The sequence below is a fragment of the Leucopleurus acutus genome, assembly GCF_964270905.1.
Source record: "Leucopleurus acutus genome assembly, chromosome: 19".
In the NCBI taxonomy this organism is placed as follows: Eukaryota; Metazoa; Chordata; class Mammalia; order Artiodactyla; family Delphinidae; genus Leucopleurus; species Leucopleurus acutus.
Window position 1 is genome coordinate 19,731,973 of NC_139161.1, and position 13,909 is coordinate 19,745,881.

Consider the following 13,909-nt stretch of genomic DNA (forward strand, 5'->3'; position numbering starts at 1 on the left):
GGTAGGGAAGTTCCGGAAAGTTGGGAAAGTCGGAGCCGACTTAAAAAAAAAAGTTCAGTCTTTTTTCTGGAGCCCCCCGGGTCCTAAAGCCGGACTGAAGCATCCCTTGTTTCTTTGGCTGGCAACCCCAAATCTAGGTCTCTCCAGGTGGCTGGTGAGGCTCCAGAACCGGAGGGGTATCTCAGTGCTCCCTCCCACCCCTTCTGCCCCAGGGACGGCCTCTCCAGGGACGGGCTGCTTTGTCCTGCAAAAGTTGGACTGCCAGAGGACTTTCTGACGTGGGGATGGAGATCGAGTGGGAGGTGGTGAGAGTGGAGGATGTGCAGGGTAAAACCGGGGGTGTGCCTCCCCGTCGCGGGCTGGGGGGACACTTGGAGGAATGTCTTCGGGGCTGGGAGTGGGGAGTGAGCAGAAGGACCGCTCTGATGGAAGGAAGAGCAGATTCCAGGGCTTGGGTAAAGTAGAGTGAGGTGGCACTTCCCTCAATTTCCCTATATTAAGGTCTGGGGTGGGGGGGACTGTCTCTGTGTGGGAGGGGCTTTCTGGGCTCCGCATCCCTGCGGGAATTGTTCCTCCACCCTCTCACCATCTGCCAAGGGGAGGACCCCCAAGGGCAGGAGATCGGAGACTCAGGAAAGTGTTGGCTTTCTTAAAAGAGTGGAGACACAGCCCTCGGTCCCTCGGGGGATCTGACTCAAGCCACGACCCCGCCTCGCTGCCCCCGGTACCAGGCGCTAAGACCCAGCGGGCGCGCCGGCCAGTCCCGGGCCCCTGAGCCCGCCAGCCTGCCCGGCAGCTGGGCCGGGACGCCAGCTCGCGGAGGGAAGAGACAGCGGCGCGGAGGGGGCTATGGGTCGGGCGGCGTGGGGGCTGCTGTGGCTGCTGCTGGGCAGCGCCGGGGCGCAGTACGAGAAGTACAGCTTCCGGGGCTTCCCGCCCGAGGACCTGATGCCCCTGGCCGCGGCCTACGGGCACGCGCTGGAGCAGTACGAGGGCGAGAGCTGGCGCGAGAGCGCGCGCTACCTCGAGGCCGCGCTGCGGCTGCACCGGCTGCTGCGGGACAGCGAGGCCTTCTGCCACGCCAACTGCAGCGGCCCCGCGCCGTCCGCCGCCGCGCCCCCCGGGCCTGCGACCCCCGGCCCCGACGGCGGCCGCGGCGACGAGTGGGCCCGCGAGCTGCGGCTCTTCGGCCACGTCCTGGAGCGCGCCGCCTGCTTGCGGCGCTGCAAGCGTTCGCTACCCGCCTTCCAGGTGCCCTACCCGCCGCGCCAGCTGCTGCGCGACTTCCAGAGCCGCCTGCCCTACCAGTACCTGCACTACGCGCAGTTCAAGGTGCGCGTCCAGCCGGCGGCGCCTCCTAGTCGGGCCGGGGGGAGCGCGGCTCCTCGCGTGTGCTTGGGGCTGCCGGCTCTGGCCCTGCTGACCGGCCCTGTCCCCACGCCGCAGGCGAACCGGCTGGAGAAAGCGGTGGCCGCGGCCTACACCTTCCTTCAGAGGAACCCGAAGCACGAGCTCACCGCCAAGTATCTCAACTACTATCGCGGGCTGCTGGACGCCGCCGACGAGCCCCTCACGGACTTGGAGGCCCAGCCCTATGAGGTGGGGTGCCAGGGTAGGGCCAGCCCTGACGCAATTCCCTGAGTCCCCCATAGGGCCCGTGGGGGAGGGGAGGTGTGGGGGTCCCCTTGACCCCTGTGCCGCGTCCCCTCCCCCTAGGCCGTGTTCCTCCGGGCTGTGAAGCTCTACAACAGCGGAGATTTCCGTAGCAGCACCGAGGACATGGAGCGGGCCCTGGCCGAGTACATGGCCGTCTTTGCCCGGTGTCTGGCTGGCTGCGAGGGGGCCCACGAGCAGGTGGACTTCAAGGACTTCTATCCAGCCATAGCAGGTATCCACCCCGGTGGGCATCGCTTTCATCCGCAGGGCCCTGCTTCCCAGAACTTCTAAGGCACCTTAACACAAATATTCCTTCCATACACATTTATCGAGCGCCTACTAAGTGCTCGGGAGGCGGACAGGCATAAGGTGTTATCCCTACCCTCAGACCCTTCAGTCGGCATTGGCTGAGAGGGACCAACAGAACACCTGCCACTGGGTGCAGAGGGCTGCAGTAGGGAGTGTCCAAGGTGCTGGGCATCGGTGCAGAGAGGAGGTGACATCCCAAAAGGGTCTGGGGAGGTTGGGTTCATGGGCCTTCCAGGCAGAGGGCAACGCAGGTGCAAGGTTGCTGAGGTGGGAAACTGACCCAGCATGTGTGTGCAGAAAGCAGTTTGTGGCCAGAAATCACACCTAGTCTGGGGATCCCTAAGGGCGGAGTCCCTCAGCAGGGGCAGAAGGGACTGTCCTGAGCTTCTCTCTTTGGGCTGCAGTCCCACCTGCAGGCCTCACCTGCCAACCTCCCAGTGTGCCCTGGCTTCCTCTGGCTTTGGGGCGGTGGGTGAGCTGTGGGGGTGATAAGTCAGCCCAGGCCACTGTAGGCTTCCGCCGCATCCCTTGTCCCTCGACTGCCTCGTGGGATCAGCAGGCAGAGCTGGGACTGGAAGCCATCGGCCGTCCTCCCCATCAGCGGGATGGAGCGCTTCAGTACACCAGCTCCTCACCGCTGCCACCCCCACCCCCAGATCTCTTTGCAGAATCCCTGCAGTGCAAGGTGGACTGTGAGGCCAACTTGACCCCCAACGTGGGTGGCTTCTTCGTGGAGAAGTTCGTGGCCACCATGTATCACTACCTGCAGTTTGCCTACTACAAGTGTGAGCCTCCTGGGGGGCTTGGGGTGGGGGAGAGCACTGCGCTGGGAATGAAGCCGAGCCAGAATTGAGGACCCTTGGTGACGGGAGGGAAGGCTGGGGGTGGTGAGGCAGGTGAGAAGCTTGTGGCGGGGAACAGAGAGCAGCCTCAGGGGAGAATGCCAGGGCCTCTTGGGTAAATGACTGGATAGTCAACAACTGCACAGCACTTGATAGTTTACAAAGCCCTGCCACATCTGTTTATCTCACTTGATCCTCTCACAAGCAACCAGTAGCTGGCGTTACTGGACCCATTTTTCAGATGAGGAAGCCGAGGCTCACAGAGGGTCAGGGGCCATTAGTTAACATGGCTAATAAAAAGTAGCACCAGCACTTAAGGCCGTCCTCACTTACGGGGGATTCTGGCATCAGCCGGGGCTAAGATGGTCAATCTCCAGTGTTTCTGCAATGCAGAGATGCCAAGATTCAGACAGGCTGGAGCTGGAGAGGAGGAGCTGAAGACCAAGGGCCAGGAGACCCTTTGTGTTCTAGTTGGCAAACAGGTCGAGGGCTGGGCCACCGGCTTCTGATTCCCCAGTGCCATCATTCTCCAGCTGTGTGAGCTCAAGCAGTTTACCTGACCTCTCTGTGCCTCAGATTTCTTATCTGTAAAATGGGGATGACAGTAACAGTGAGGTTTAAATGAGTTACATGGGGCATAAGGTAAGTGCCCAATACATTCTAGCTTGTATTATTACTGGGTGGGATGAGGCGCCCAACAGGTATTCTGGGAGGCAGCTGGGGAGCCAGGGGCACTGGACTAGATTGGGAGATAGGGGTGGGTTAGTTGAGGGTTATCCCTGAAGGTGGGGAAGTGCCAGGGCCACTACTCACTCCTGTCCTGCCTGCAGTGAACGACGTGCGCCAGGCCGCCCGCAGTGCCGCCAGCTACATGCTCTTTGACCCCGAAGACAATGTCATGCAGCAAAACCTGGTGTATTATCGCTTCCACAGGGCCCGCTGGGGCCTGGAGGAGGAGGACTTCCAGCCCAGGGAGGTGGGCATCGCCAAGGCATTCTCAGGATATACGATTTGATTAAAAAAACAAAAACAAAAAACAAAAAAACCTGGCTTCTTCCAAAGGCAGGGTGAGAAATAAAAAGAAAGAATTTGGGTTGTAGTTGGAGTCCTAGGTTCAAACCCACCAGCTGTGTGGTCCTGGGAACACTACTGGCCTTTTCTGAAGCTGTTGCCTCACCTGCAAAATGGGGGTGGAACAGCCTACGTCTCCAGCACAGTGCCTGGCATGTGGGAGGTAAAAAATATCTGTCCCTGCCTGCTCCCTTCCCCACTCTCACCATGCTCACTGCTGGCCTTTGCCCTCCTTCCCCAGGGACCCCATAACCTGGACCAACTGAGGAACCCCTTGGAATTCGAGGGCAAGACTGGCAAATATGGGGCACGTGGTGCCACTCCCCACTTCCTTGTCAGTGGCAGACTTTGCGAATCGATTTAGGCACTCTTTCTCACTGAGCCCTCAGAATCCTTCTTAACCCGGCGCTTCAAGCAGCTGTGATTTTTCGACCAGCATGTGAACTGATACCTGTTCCCTGCTCCTCGAGCTGTGAAAGGGCCAGAGGGCCCAGATCCTAGGAGCTCTGGCCCCTCCACCATCTGGCAGCAGGGCCTGGCTCACCTCACTTTTCTTCCCTCCTCCCAGGAGGCCATGCTCTACCACAACCAGACAGCTGAGCTTCGGGAGCTGCTGGAGTTTGCGCACATGTACCTGCAGTCAGATGACGAGGTAAGTGGCCCCTTGCCCTCCTGGCTTGGGTGGTGACGGACACCCCTTGATCCTCTTCCTGGGGCCGCTGTGCCGAATCTCAGCCTCAGCTCGTGGCAGTCAGCCATTGTGAAGCAGAGGGATTTCACCTGTCCCTTGTTTACACCTGCCCTCCCCTCCCCACTCCGTGTCCTCACACCCCCGTTCTCTACATGTCTGACTCTCGCTTCTCCTGGGCCCAGCTCTGGTGGCGCCTCTTCCAGAAGCCCTTGCTGTACGTCCTGGCTCTGTCTTCTGGGCTTGCAGTGCCTACTCTGACCGTCTGTGCCTCCCTGGACCGGAGTTACTTACAGCCCTGTCTGTCTCACCCCGCCCTTTTCTCCAGCCAGTCTCCTAGAGGACTGGGCTCCAGGACAGGGACCAGGTTATTCCCAGCTCTCCCATAGCACCTGGCACAGAGCTGGCCCTCAGAAACTGGGCTTGAGTGAACCAGTGAGTGAATGAATGAACACAGGACGCCAGGAAGGAAGGACCACGGTGTGTTATTACATTGATTCTAAATGAGGGTTTGAGAGCCTGAATTCTCTGAGGTGTTGCCGCCCAATGTTTATTTATCCATCCCCTCCATTGTTCATGCACCCATGCCCCCCCTCATCAAACAGGGGGCCAGGTCTGCACAGTGAGCCCCCAGGCTTTGGTGCTTACCAGACTTGGCTCCACCATTTCCCAGTTGGATAGCCTCCAGGCAAGTGTTAGGTAACCCTCTAACTTCCAGTTCTTCATCCATGGAATGGAGAGAATAATGGCCATCTTACACTGCTGTGGTGGGAATTCAATGAGATCTAGGATGTGAATCACTTAGTGTAGAGCTGGCGCATAGTAGGTTCTCAGGGGGTGGTAGCCATTTTGATCACTGTTATTTGTCGCTTGCTGTTTGCCAGACACCGTGCTTGGGGCTGTGGTAAACTGATGAAAGGCACAGTCCTTCGCCCAATCAGATCACCGTTAGTTCAGTGCAGTGGGAGAAGTCAGCATGGGGCACTGGACGAGGCCTCCAGACCCAGCCAGGGTCATCAGAAAGGGCCGCATCCTGGAGCTGATGCCTGGTGTTGGAGGGATAAACAAAAGCTGTCCAAGCACAGGGGAGTAAAGGTGTTCCTGGCCGGGAAGCAGCATGAGCAGACAGTATTCATGGACTAGCAGTGTTGCCTGTGCATTTACGCTTAAAAGGTGGGCTGTGGAGAGGAAGAAGGTTACAGCAACCCTGAAGCTCTGCTGGTGGAGCCCCATGCATCAGTTCATGGAGGGGGCAGTTTGGGAAGAGGACTTAGGGAGAAACCCTCCAGTTATTCCTGTGTGAGGTCTTGAGTGTGACTGGGAAGGACGGGTTTGGGACCAAGATGGGATGGGAGGGCCCCTTGGCCAGGAAGGGAGCCGGTCCGGGTTTGTGCCTGCTATGACCTGCTTCATCCTCCCATCCTGGGGCTGCTCTAGATGGAGCTGAAGGAGACAGAACCGCCCGTGGAGCCTGAGGAGCCCCCGTCTGATGCCGAGTTTGAAGGGGAGGGCGACTACGAGGAAAGCATCTATGCCGACTGGTGGCAGGAGCCAGATGCCAAGGGCGACGAGGCTGAGGCCGGTCAGCGACTTGCGTCCCGGTGGAGGGGCGGAGATGCAGCCTGGGCTGGACGTTAGGGACAGGAGGATCCAAGCACTGGGCTGCAGAGGCTGTGGAGTAGCTGTGCTGGGTGCTGGCACCCCTCTTCTGGGGGCTTCCGGCCTGTTAGCAACCCCTGTCCCACCTGGTAGGGGGGTGGGGGTGACATCCTTCCTGGAGCAGGGACCAGCTGAGACCTGCTCCTGGGGACCCTCACTCCTGCCTGCACCACCTCCCCGAGGACAGCACCCAGAAACCTGTTGGGGATGGGAAGCTAACCCCAATGCTCTCTCCTTTCATTTTTCAGAGCCGGAGCCTGAACTAGCATAAGAAGAGGGCCCCCGGCACCCCTCAAGAGCTTTGGGAATCCCGGGCCCAGTGGTACCACCCCCACCAGCCTGGGCAGCAACAACAACTATTTATTAAACATGTAAATGGACATAGCTGACCAGGCCCCATCCTGTCCCAACTGTGAGCACTGCTCCCCAGACCCCTCTTGCCTCCTCTCTGGGTCTCTGGACCACCGTATGATGGTGCTGCAGCGGCTGCCGGCCTGTCCTCCTCCCAGTGTCCTCCCCACCCAGTGGGGCAGTCTCCTGGAGGAGAAGATGCTAGCTCTTCCTAGTCGGGGTCTCAAGCTGAATTGCAGACACAGCAGAGGGGCAGCTGGCATCCCGAAGAGCACTGGACCAGGAGTCCAGCGGTTCCTGGCACATTGGCCGTCGGTGCTCAATAAACATTTCTTGTTGAATGAATCACAGCATTGGGGTCCCGACTCCTCTGGGCAGGTCCTTCCCTCCCTCCCTCTGCACCCATCTCCCCTCATCAGTAAATGTGGAGACAGGTGAGGGGCCACAGTTTGGCCTCTGTGGATGGACCCTGGGTGTTTGCAACCACGAGGAGCATCAGCCTGCCATTGCAATCTGCCACTAGGGGGCGTGAGGATGCAGTTCTGCCTGAGTCCTGGCAAGATGGTGGTTTCAGATTTCTAAGGTGGTATGTCCTGTATTTTCCTAGTTCAGCATCGCTTCCCTCAGGGAATGTGGGGAGGGGGGCCAAGGACACTTACTTCCGGTTTTTGCTTTCCAAGCGTTTACTGAGAGCAAGCATGCCCTGCGCTGCCCTCTCTGTCCATTCTCCCATTCATTCCACGGCAGGGAACAGACCCTCTTAGTGGCCAGAGGAACCCTAGGGATACGGCTTGATAACATGAGACTTTGTGATGGCAGTGCGACTGCCAGACCATCTTGCCCAATCTTGCATTGGCTCTGGGGGGGCAGAGAATTTGGAGGTGGCTACCACCCACCCTGTGATTCCCCCCCCACTTCATGATCCCGAGCAGGGAAGTAGGGGCAAAAGGGGTCTCTCTGGGGAGCGACACCGGGCTAGGGCCAGCCAGGTGACAGTTCTGGCCCACTGCCCACATTTCTGTTCTCCCAGCGGTAGGGTGGTGGAGGACCTTTCTCCTCTTACTGGAAGGTGGAGCGGAAGCTGGTAGGCCCAGTTCTCACCGTCCACACCCCTGCCCAGATGTGCCAGCTGACGTGGCCTGAGCCCTGCCCATCACTGTGTCCAGGAGGACTCCCTGCCTCACCCCATGCCCTTCTCCTGGGCCTTTGGTGAAGATGAAGAAAGGAAGGACAGAGGCGGAGTGTGGAGCACGGGCGGGGTCAAAGCTGGGGGCGCCGGTGACCTCACTGCTCCCTCCCTCCCGTAGGTGAGTCTGCAGTGGCAGCGTCTCCAAAGAGCTCCCAGGTACCAGGGCGGCCCTGCCCCACCCCACCCCTCTCAAGCTGCTGTGTTGTCAGCTTCCACCGAGGCCCCGCCCCCTGTTTCTGGGAGGGGCTGCCCTCCGGGGCTGGCCCTCCGGAGGGTGGGGAGTGGGGACGCGCTCCAGCATGCCTGCGTGAGTAGGAGCTCTGGAATCTGGACCGCTGGGTTTGAGTCTGAAAGCTCCTGTGTGCGGGAGCGAGAAGGCCTGCGTGCTTGTGTGTTGGTGTGGATGTGAGGGAGTGCCTGCGTGCACGTGTCTGAGAATGTCCGTGGCAGCGTCGTGGGCGACAGTGCGGGTTTGCGCATGCGTCCCTGAGGGTGCGCGCATTCGTGACCCTAACCCGAGAATATGCGATTGTACTCAGCGCTTATGTATTGGGCACCTACGAGCCGGATACGTCGCAGGTGCTGGGCATACAATAGTGGGCAAAGCAAGCCAAGCACCCCCTGCCTTCCTGGAGCTTGCATTCCAGCGGGGAGACAGGCAATAAACAATAAATGTTATAATGAATGAGTTATCTGGCTATGTTAACATAAGTGCGTTGGAAAAATAGAGCAGGGTGAGAGGGTCGGGAGAACAGGGCGGGAATGGGGGTACGGTTTAAGAAGTGTGCTAGGGCTTCCCTGGTGGCGCAGTGGTTGAGAGTCCGCCTGCCGATGCAGGGGACACGGGTTCGTGCCCCAGTCCGGGAAGATCCCACATGCCGCGGAGCGGCTGGGCCCCCCGGAGCCTGTGCTCCGCAACGGGAGAGGCCACAATAGTGAGAGGCCCGCGTACCAAAAAAATAATAAAAAATTTAAAAAAGTGTGTTAAAAAAAAAAGAAGTGTGTTGATGTGTGTGTCCAAGTGTGCATCTGAGGGTGGCATCTGAGGGTGAGGGTGTGTGTGTGTATGTGTGCGCGTGCGCGCGTGTGTCCTGGGAACAGAAGGCCGCCCCTCTCTAGGTACTCACCCCGGCGTTAGCCCAGGCCCTCCCCTTCCAGTGGGCCTTACTCAGCTTCTCCATCCCTGGCAGCCACCAGCCACTCCCACCTCTCTCTGATGTCAGTGTCTCCCCATTGCCCGGCCAGCTCCCCAAACCGGTGAGACCGAGTTCTAGCGAGTCCCAGCGAGTCCCAGCGAGTCCCAGCGTGGGCCCTCTGGGGCCGTCCAGCCCATTCTCCCAAGCCCACCCAGCCCAGACGCCTTCACCTCCTCCACATCTCTGTCTCACTCGGTCCTCTCCTTACCCCACTCCCAACTACCCACCCAGCACCTCAGCAGCCCTAGCATCTGTAGCAAAATGGCTAGAAGGTTAGAGACAGCCAAAAGGGCACTGGGGATGATGACCTCACACAATAGAGCCAGACTCGGATGTCACAGAGGTGTCCTGGATCCAGAAAGACCCCATCCCAAGCAAAGCATCACTGCTACAATGTATTGAATACCTACTGTGTGCCGGGCACTTGGCAGGTTCTTTACAGCCTTCAAAACAGTCTTCCGGTTCCTGGACTTCCCTGGCGGTCCAGTGGTTAACACTCCTTGCTTCCAGTGCAGGGGGCAAGGGTTCGATCCCTGGTCCGGGAACTAAGGTCCTGCATGCCACGCGGCCAAAACAAACAAAAAACAGTCTTGCAACATAGATATCAATTCCCTTCTGCCACAGGTGAGGCTGAGGAATGAGAGCAACCTGTCCAAGGTTCCTCAAGGTGGGGGGTGCCTGAGCTGGGTTTGAAACATTTCTCCCTAAATCCATGATACTCAGAGAAGGGAGAGAGCAGAGAACACCGTGGTCTCCTCTCTCTGGTCCCCGGAGCTGACTTTGTCCCTTTAGGCTGTCAGCTGGGGCTGAGGAGAGGAAGGTGAGGACCAGATGTGGAGACAAAGCCCACACATTGCCACAGCTCACCGAGGGAGGCAGAGAGTTCCATAAGGGAGAGAGGGAAGGAGGAAGGGTAGGGAGGAAGGGAGGAAAGCAGGAAGGGGAGGAAGGGCAGGCAGTCAAGCCTCACTCTCAGGCCTGATTCCATAGCCCAGTCCCACTTCCCGCTGTTGGCTTCCTGGGATTGGACCAGATGTTAGAGGGCCTGGGGACAGACTCGCTGGGGTCATTTAGACCAGCCTTGTCTTGAATCCTGAGAGGTGATGGCCAATGGAGGCAGGGGAGGGAGGGTCCTATGGGATTCCCCCAAATTCTTGTAAATTCCAGAGGAAGAAATTCCCTGCTTAGGTTTGAGAACTAGTTCTTGAAGTCTCACCCTAGTGTTCTCCTCCTCAGGGAGAGTACAGTCCCCCTGACCCGCTCCTGTGTCAGAAAGCTGTGTCCAGTTGGCACTGGGGCCAACCTCATAAGCTTACTGGGGGAGTCCTGGCAGCCGCAGGGCCCAAGCCCTCTGCAGCTTCCCCACTCAGGGGCCTTCATCCAGCCCTCCTCTTGCAGCTTCCCTCCAAGGATGGCTCCAGCAGATGGCCCCAAATTCATGGATGGGGAAACTGAGGCCCAGAGAGACTAGATTGGGCTCCCAGGGCTGCATGATAAAACTCCAAGATGACTTGGGGATTAGACGGGAGTATGCTGAGTGCTGGGGCTGCCCACTGGAGCCAGCCCCAGCCCACACTGGGGACACATCACCCCATAATCACCACCTGCCTGGGTGCCAGCTGGCGCCAGGGTGCCTGAATAGCATCTCTTCTGACCCCAAAAAGCCCTTGCGGTGGGAGCACCTTTCATGCCCATAACTCAGGTGGAGAAACTGAGGTGAAAGGAGGACATGGTTACTTGTTTACCCCCCTCCCCCGCCCCATATACTTGATCCTCTGAATCTGTGGAAGAACGCACTAAGGTATGTCCCTTGGCAAAAAAAGAGACCAAAAAAAAAAAGAAAAAAAGTAGAGGCCAAGAGAACTTGACATTTTCTATTTGGGGTCATCTTTTCGGCTTTCCTTTAACAAGAAGAGTGCTGTGTTATGTTCCTGGAGCAAAGTAAGTGGTGGCCATTTGAGATTCTTTTCTTTTGAGCATTTGTCTAAATCCTGGTGGCTTTCCTGGAGGAGGAGGCTAGGAAGGAGTGAGGTTCAGACAGTCTAACTGGGGAGTCTGGCCTCTTTCCCTGGCCCTGGGTGGGTGTGGGAAGCAGGGGGTCTTTCTGGAGGTTTCACAGCCATGAAGGAGATAACATAAATTTTTTGTTATCTCCAAGTGAGGTTATGCACACAGTTACAGAGACACAGGAATGAAGTCAGAAAATGCTTGTCATGTAACTTTAACCTTTAGCATAATTATTTTGATAACCGTTTTTTTTTTTGGTAATACCTTGATATCCTCAAAAATGGAAATGTCCCTGGACTTGGAGCTCCTCCCCGGCCCCCAGCACATACTTCGGATGCAGCTGGCTTCACAGCCGGGTCCAGGCTTCACCCGCCCCCACTCTCCCTGCCCCTCCCCCTCACTACTTCCAGGTTCTCTTCTGGGGCCATAAATTATCCATGAGCTGTAAGTTGGCTGCTTCTTCAACTGCAGGCTGAAGTGCTGATGAAATATTCAAGAATCTCAACTCTCAAATTCCCTGGTGGCCGCAGGATGGGACTAGGGAAGCTGGGATTAACGTACAAGGCTAGGGGCCTCCAAACCTTGGCCCTAGTTCCCACCGAGGTGGAGTCCAGGTCAGGGAGACCGGGAAGGCCAGTGCGCGGGAGGAGGCGGGGGAAGGGTCTCTTTGCATAATCGATGGCAGTGGGTCTGTGTAGGGCCCTCGCCGGCTTAGAGGGTTTAGAGGAAGTGAGGGAAGGTACTTATTTAGTCCCTGAGGAGGGCCGGCCGGCCCCGGGCTGCCCCACCCCTCCCCCAGCCTTGGCTCTCTAATCCGGAGGTTTGCCTGAAGTCACACCTCCAGCTGACTTCTCCCAAGGTTGGTTCTCATCTGCCCCCCTCCCCCCAACTGCCAGGAGTTTGCTTGTGTGACCTTGGGGAAGTTCCTCTCCTAGCTCCAAATTCAGTGTCCCCAAATATACAAGGAAGGGGGCTCTTATTAATGAGTACTCCTCCCTCTTCCCAAGGATTCTCAACAGGTGGGAGAGAAACTCCTGCCGTGTGTGCGTGTGTGTGCGCGCGCGCGCGCGCTGACACGCACGCACGCATGCGGGCCGGGGAGGGGTGGCCTCTCGGTGGGAAGGGTGCCTGTCGGGGCAGGCGTCGCCCCTGGCTTGTTGGGGGAGGGAGGGGCAGGCAGGCAGGCTGGCAAGGCGGGTGGGGCCCCAGCTGTGTCAGCCTGTGAGTGGAGTCGCCCAGGCCAGGAACTGGAAGCGGGGTGACTCAAGCGGCAAGGCCTCGTCCCCTCCCTTCCCCCAACCCACTCAGGACGGGGAGAGACCCAGGGAGACCCAGCTCCAGAATAGAATCCTGATGCTTGGGGCCCTGCCTTTTGGGCTCCTGAAATCGTACTTTGGGACGGTTGAGGTAGGTGAGGGGGGAGGAGGGGGCCGCTCGGAGATGGACATTCTCTGGAGAGGTCCTGACCCTCCTCCAGCCTTTCCATCCACCACCACTGGCCCCTGGTATCTCGCCCTGGCCCGTGCTATTTCTGGCCCATCCTATCTCTGTTTTCTTGTCTCCCTGTTTTCCCTTTGACATTCCATCCCCGCCCACACACCTCGCCTCGCTGGGAAGTGTGGCTGGAGCTACCTCTGCTATTAAAAGCCCTCCCCAGGCCGGCTGGGCACACACCCACTGGGCCAGGCCGTGGGCAGCCTCTGGCCTCGAGGTTCCTCCCCTTGGACAAACGGGAGCAAAAATGGCAGGAGCACACCCACGCTCACCTCTGGGGCCTTGCACCGTCCTGCCCTGCTCCCACTCCTGGCGATGCTTGGCCCACGCCAGCCAGAGCATTTGGAAGACTCTTCTGTAGCCAATGTCCTCTCCCCAGGCCTGAAGGGGTCACCCTGAGCAAGTCCCTTCACCCAAACGCCAGGGGCAGTGGACAGGGGCAGCAGTGCAAACGGAGTTGCACAGACATAGATCTACCTACATAAGTTACAAGTCAAGCTAACTGTTCAAAGGTACACCTTATTGCTAACAAGGACCTACCGTATAGCACAGGGAACTCTACTAATTTTGTGATAACCTAGATGAGAAAAGAATCTGAAGAAGAATGAATATATGTATATGTATAACTGAATCACATTACTATACGCCTGAACCTAACACAACACTGTGAATCGACTATAATCCAAAAAAAAAGAAAAAATGGATACGTGAAAATGCTTAGAGAAAATGCTGGAAATATACACAACAAAATATGAACAGCGATTATTTAACTATGATGGGAATATAGCTGATTCTTTTTCATTTTTTATACTTAACATGTTTTGTAATAAGGAAGAGAAGAATAAATGTTCTTTTGTTCAAAAAAAAAAAAAAAAAACAACATACACCTTGCCAAGTATACCTCCACCGTGACCTGAAAGCCAGGCTGGAATTCAGACTTCTGACTCCTTCTCAGAACATGGAAGCCTGCAGAAAACTTCTCCCTGACCCCCAGCCCCAGGCCATCTCCCCTCCCCTTTGCAGCCCTGGCTTCCCCCACACCACAAACGGCCTCCAGCATGTGGGTGCAGGGAACGCAGCTTGCATGTCCCCGCTGTGTGCATCCCTTTCCCGTAACTGCCCCTTGTAGCCCCTTGGCCTACTGTGCTCACACCATGCACGGTGCTGCTATCTGAACAGGAGAAAGAGCCTGAGTAAGAGGCCCACAGGCCCTAGAAGCAGGGTCAGAGCTGGGCACGTGCCCGTAGTGTGATCTCCAAGGGCCAAGGCATCAATCTGTGTACGTTCATCCCCTTGGCTCTGTGTGGAGGGACGCGACCGCAGAAGGACCAGAGCAGGGGCCTAGGTGTACGGATGGCTCTGCCCCTTTGCCTGGGACTTTGCCACTCGGGAATGACTTCCACTTATCCGTGCTCCTTTCCCGCTGCTGTAACGCCAGGGGAGAGCT

At 57.7% G+C, this 13,909-nt stretch overlaps 1 protein-coding gene across 1 annotated transcript; it reads left to right on the forward strand.

Annotated features, from left to right (window-relative positions):
- Positions 1-849: 849 nt before the first annotated feature.
- P3H4 (prolyl 3-hydroxylase family member 4 (inactive)) lies at positions 850-6,554 on the forward strand (the record flags this gene model as incomplete). Its single annotated transcript, XM_082860557.1, has 8 exons — positions 850-1,332; positions 1,447-1,599; positions 1,717-1,888; positions 2,622-2,750; positions 3,638-3,783; positions 4,447-4,530; positions 6,004-6,148; positions 6,474-6,554. The coding sequence occupies 8 exons, from the start codon at positions 850-852 to the stop codon at positions 6,494-6,496; spliced, it is 1,335 nt and encodes a 444-aa protein (XP_082716683.1). The 3' UTR covers positions 6,497-6,554.
- Positions 6,555-13,909: the final 7,355 nt, after the last annotated feature.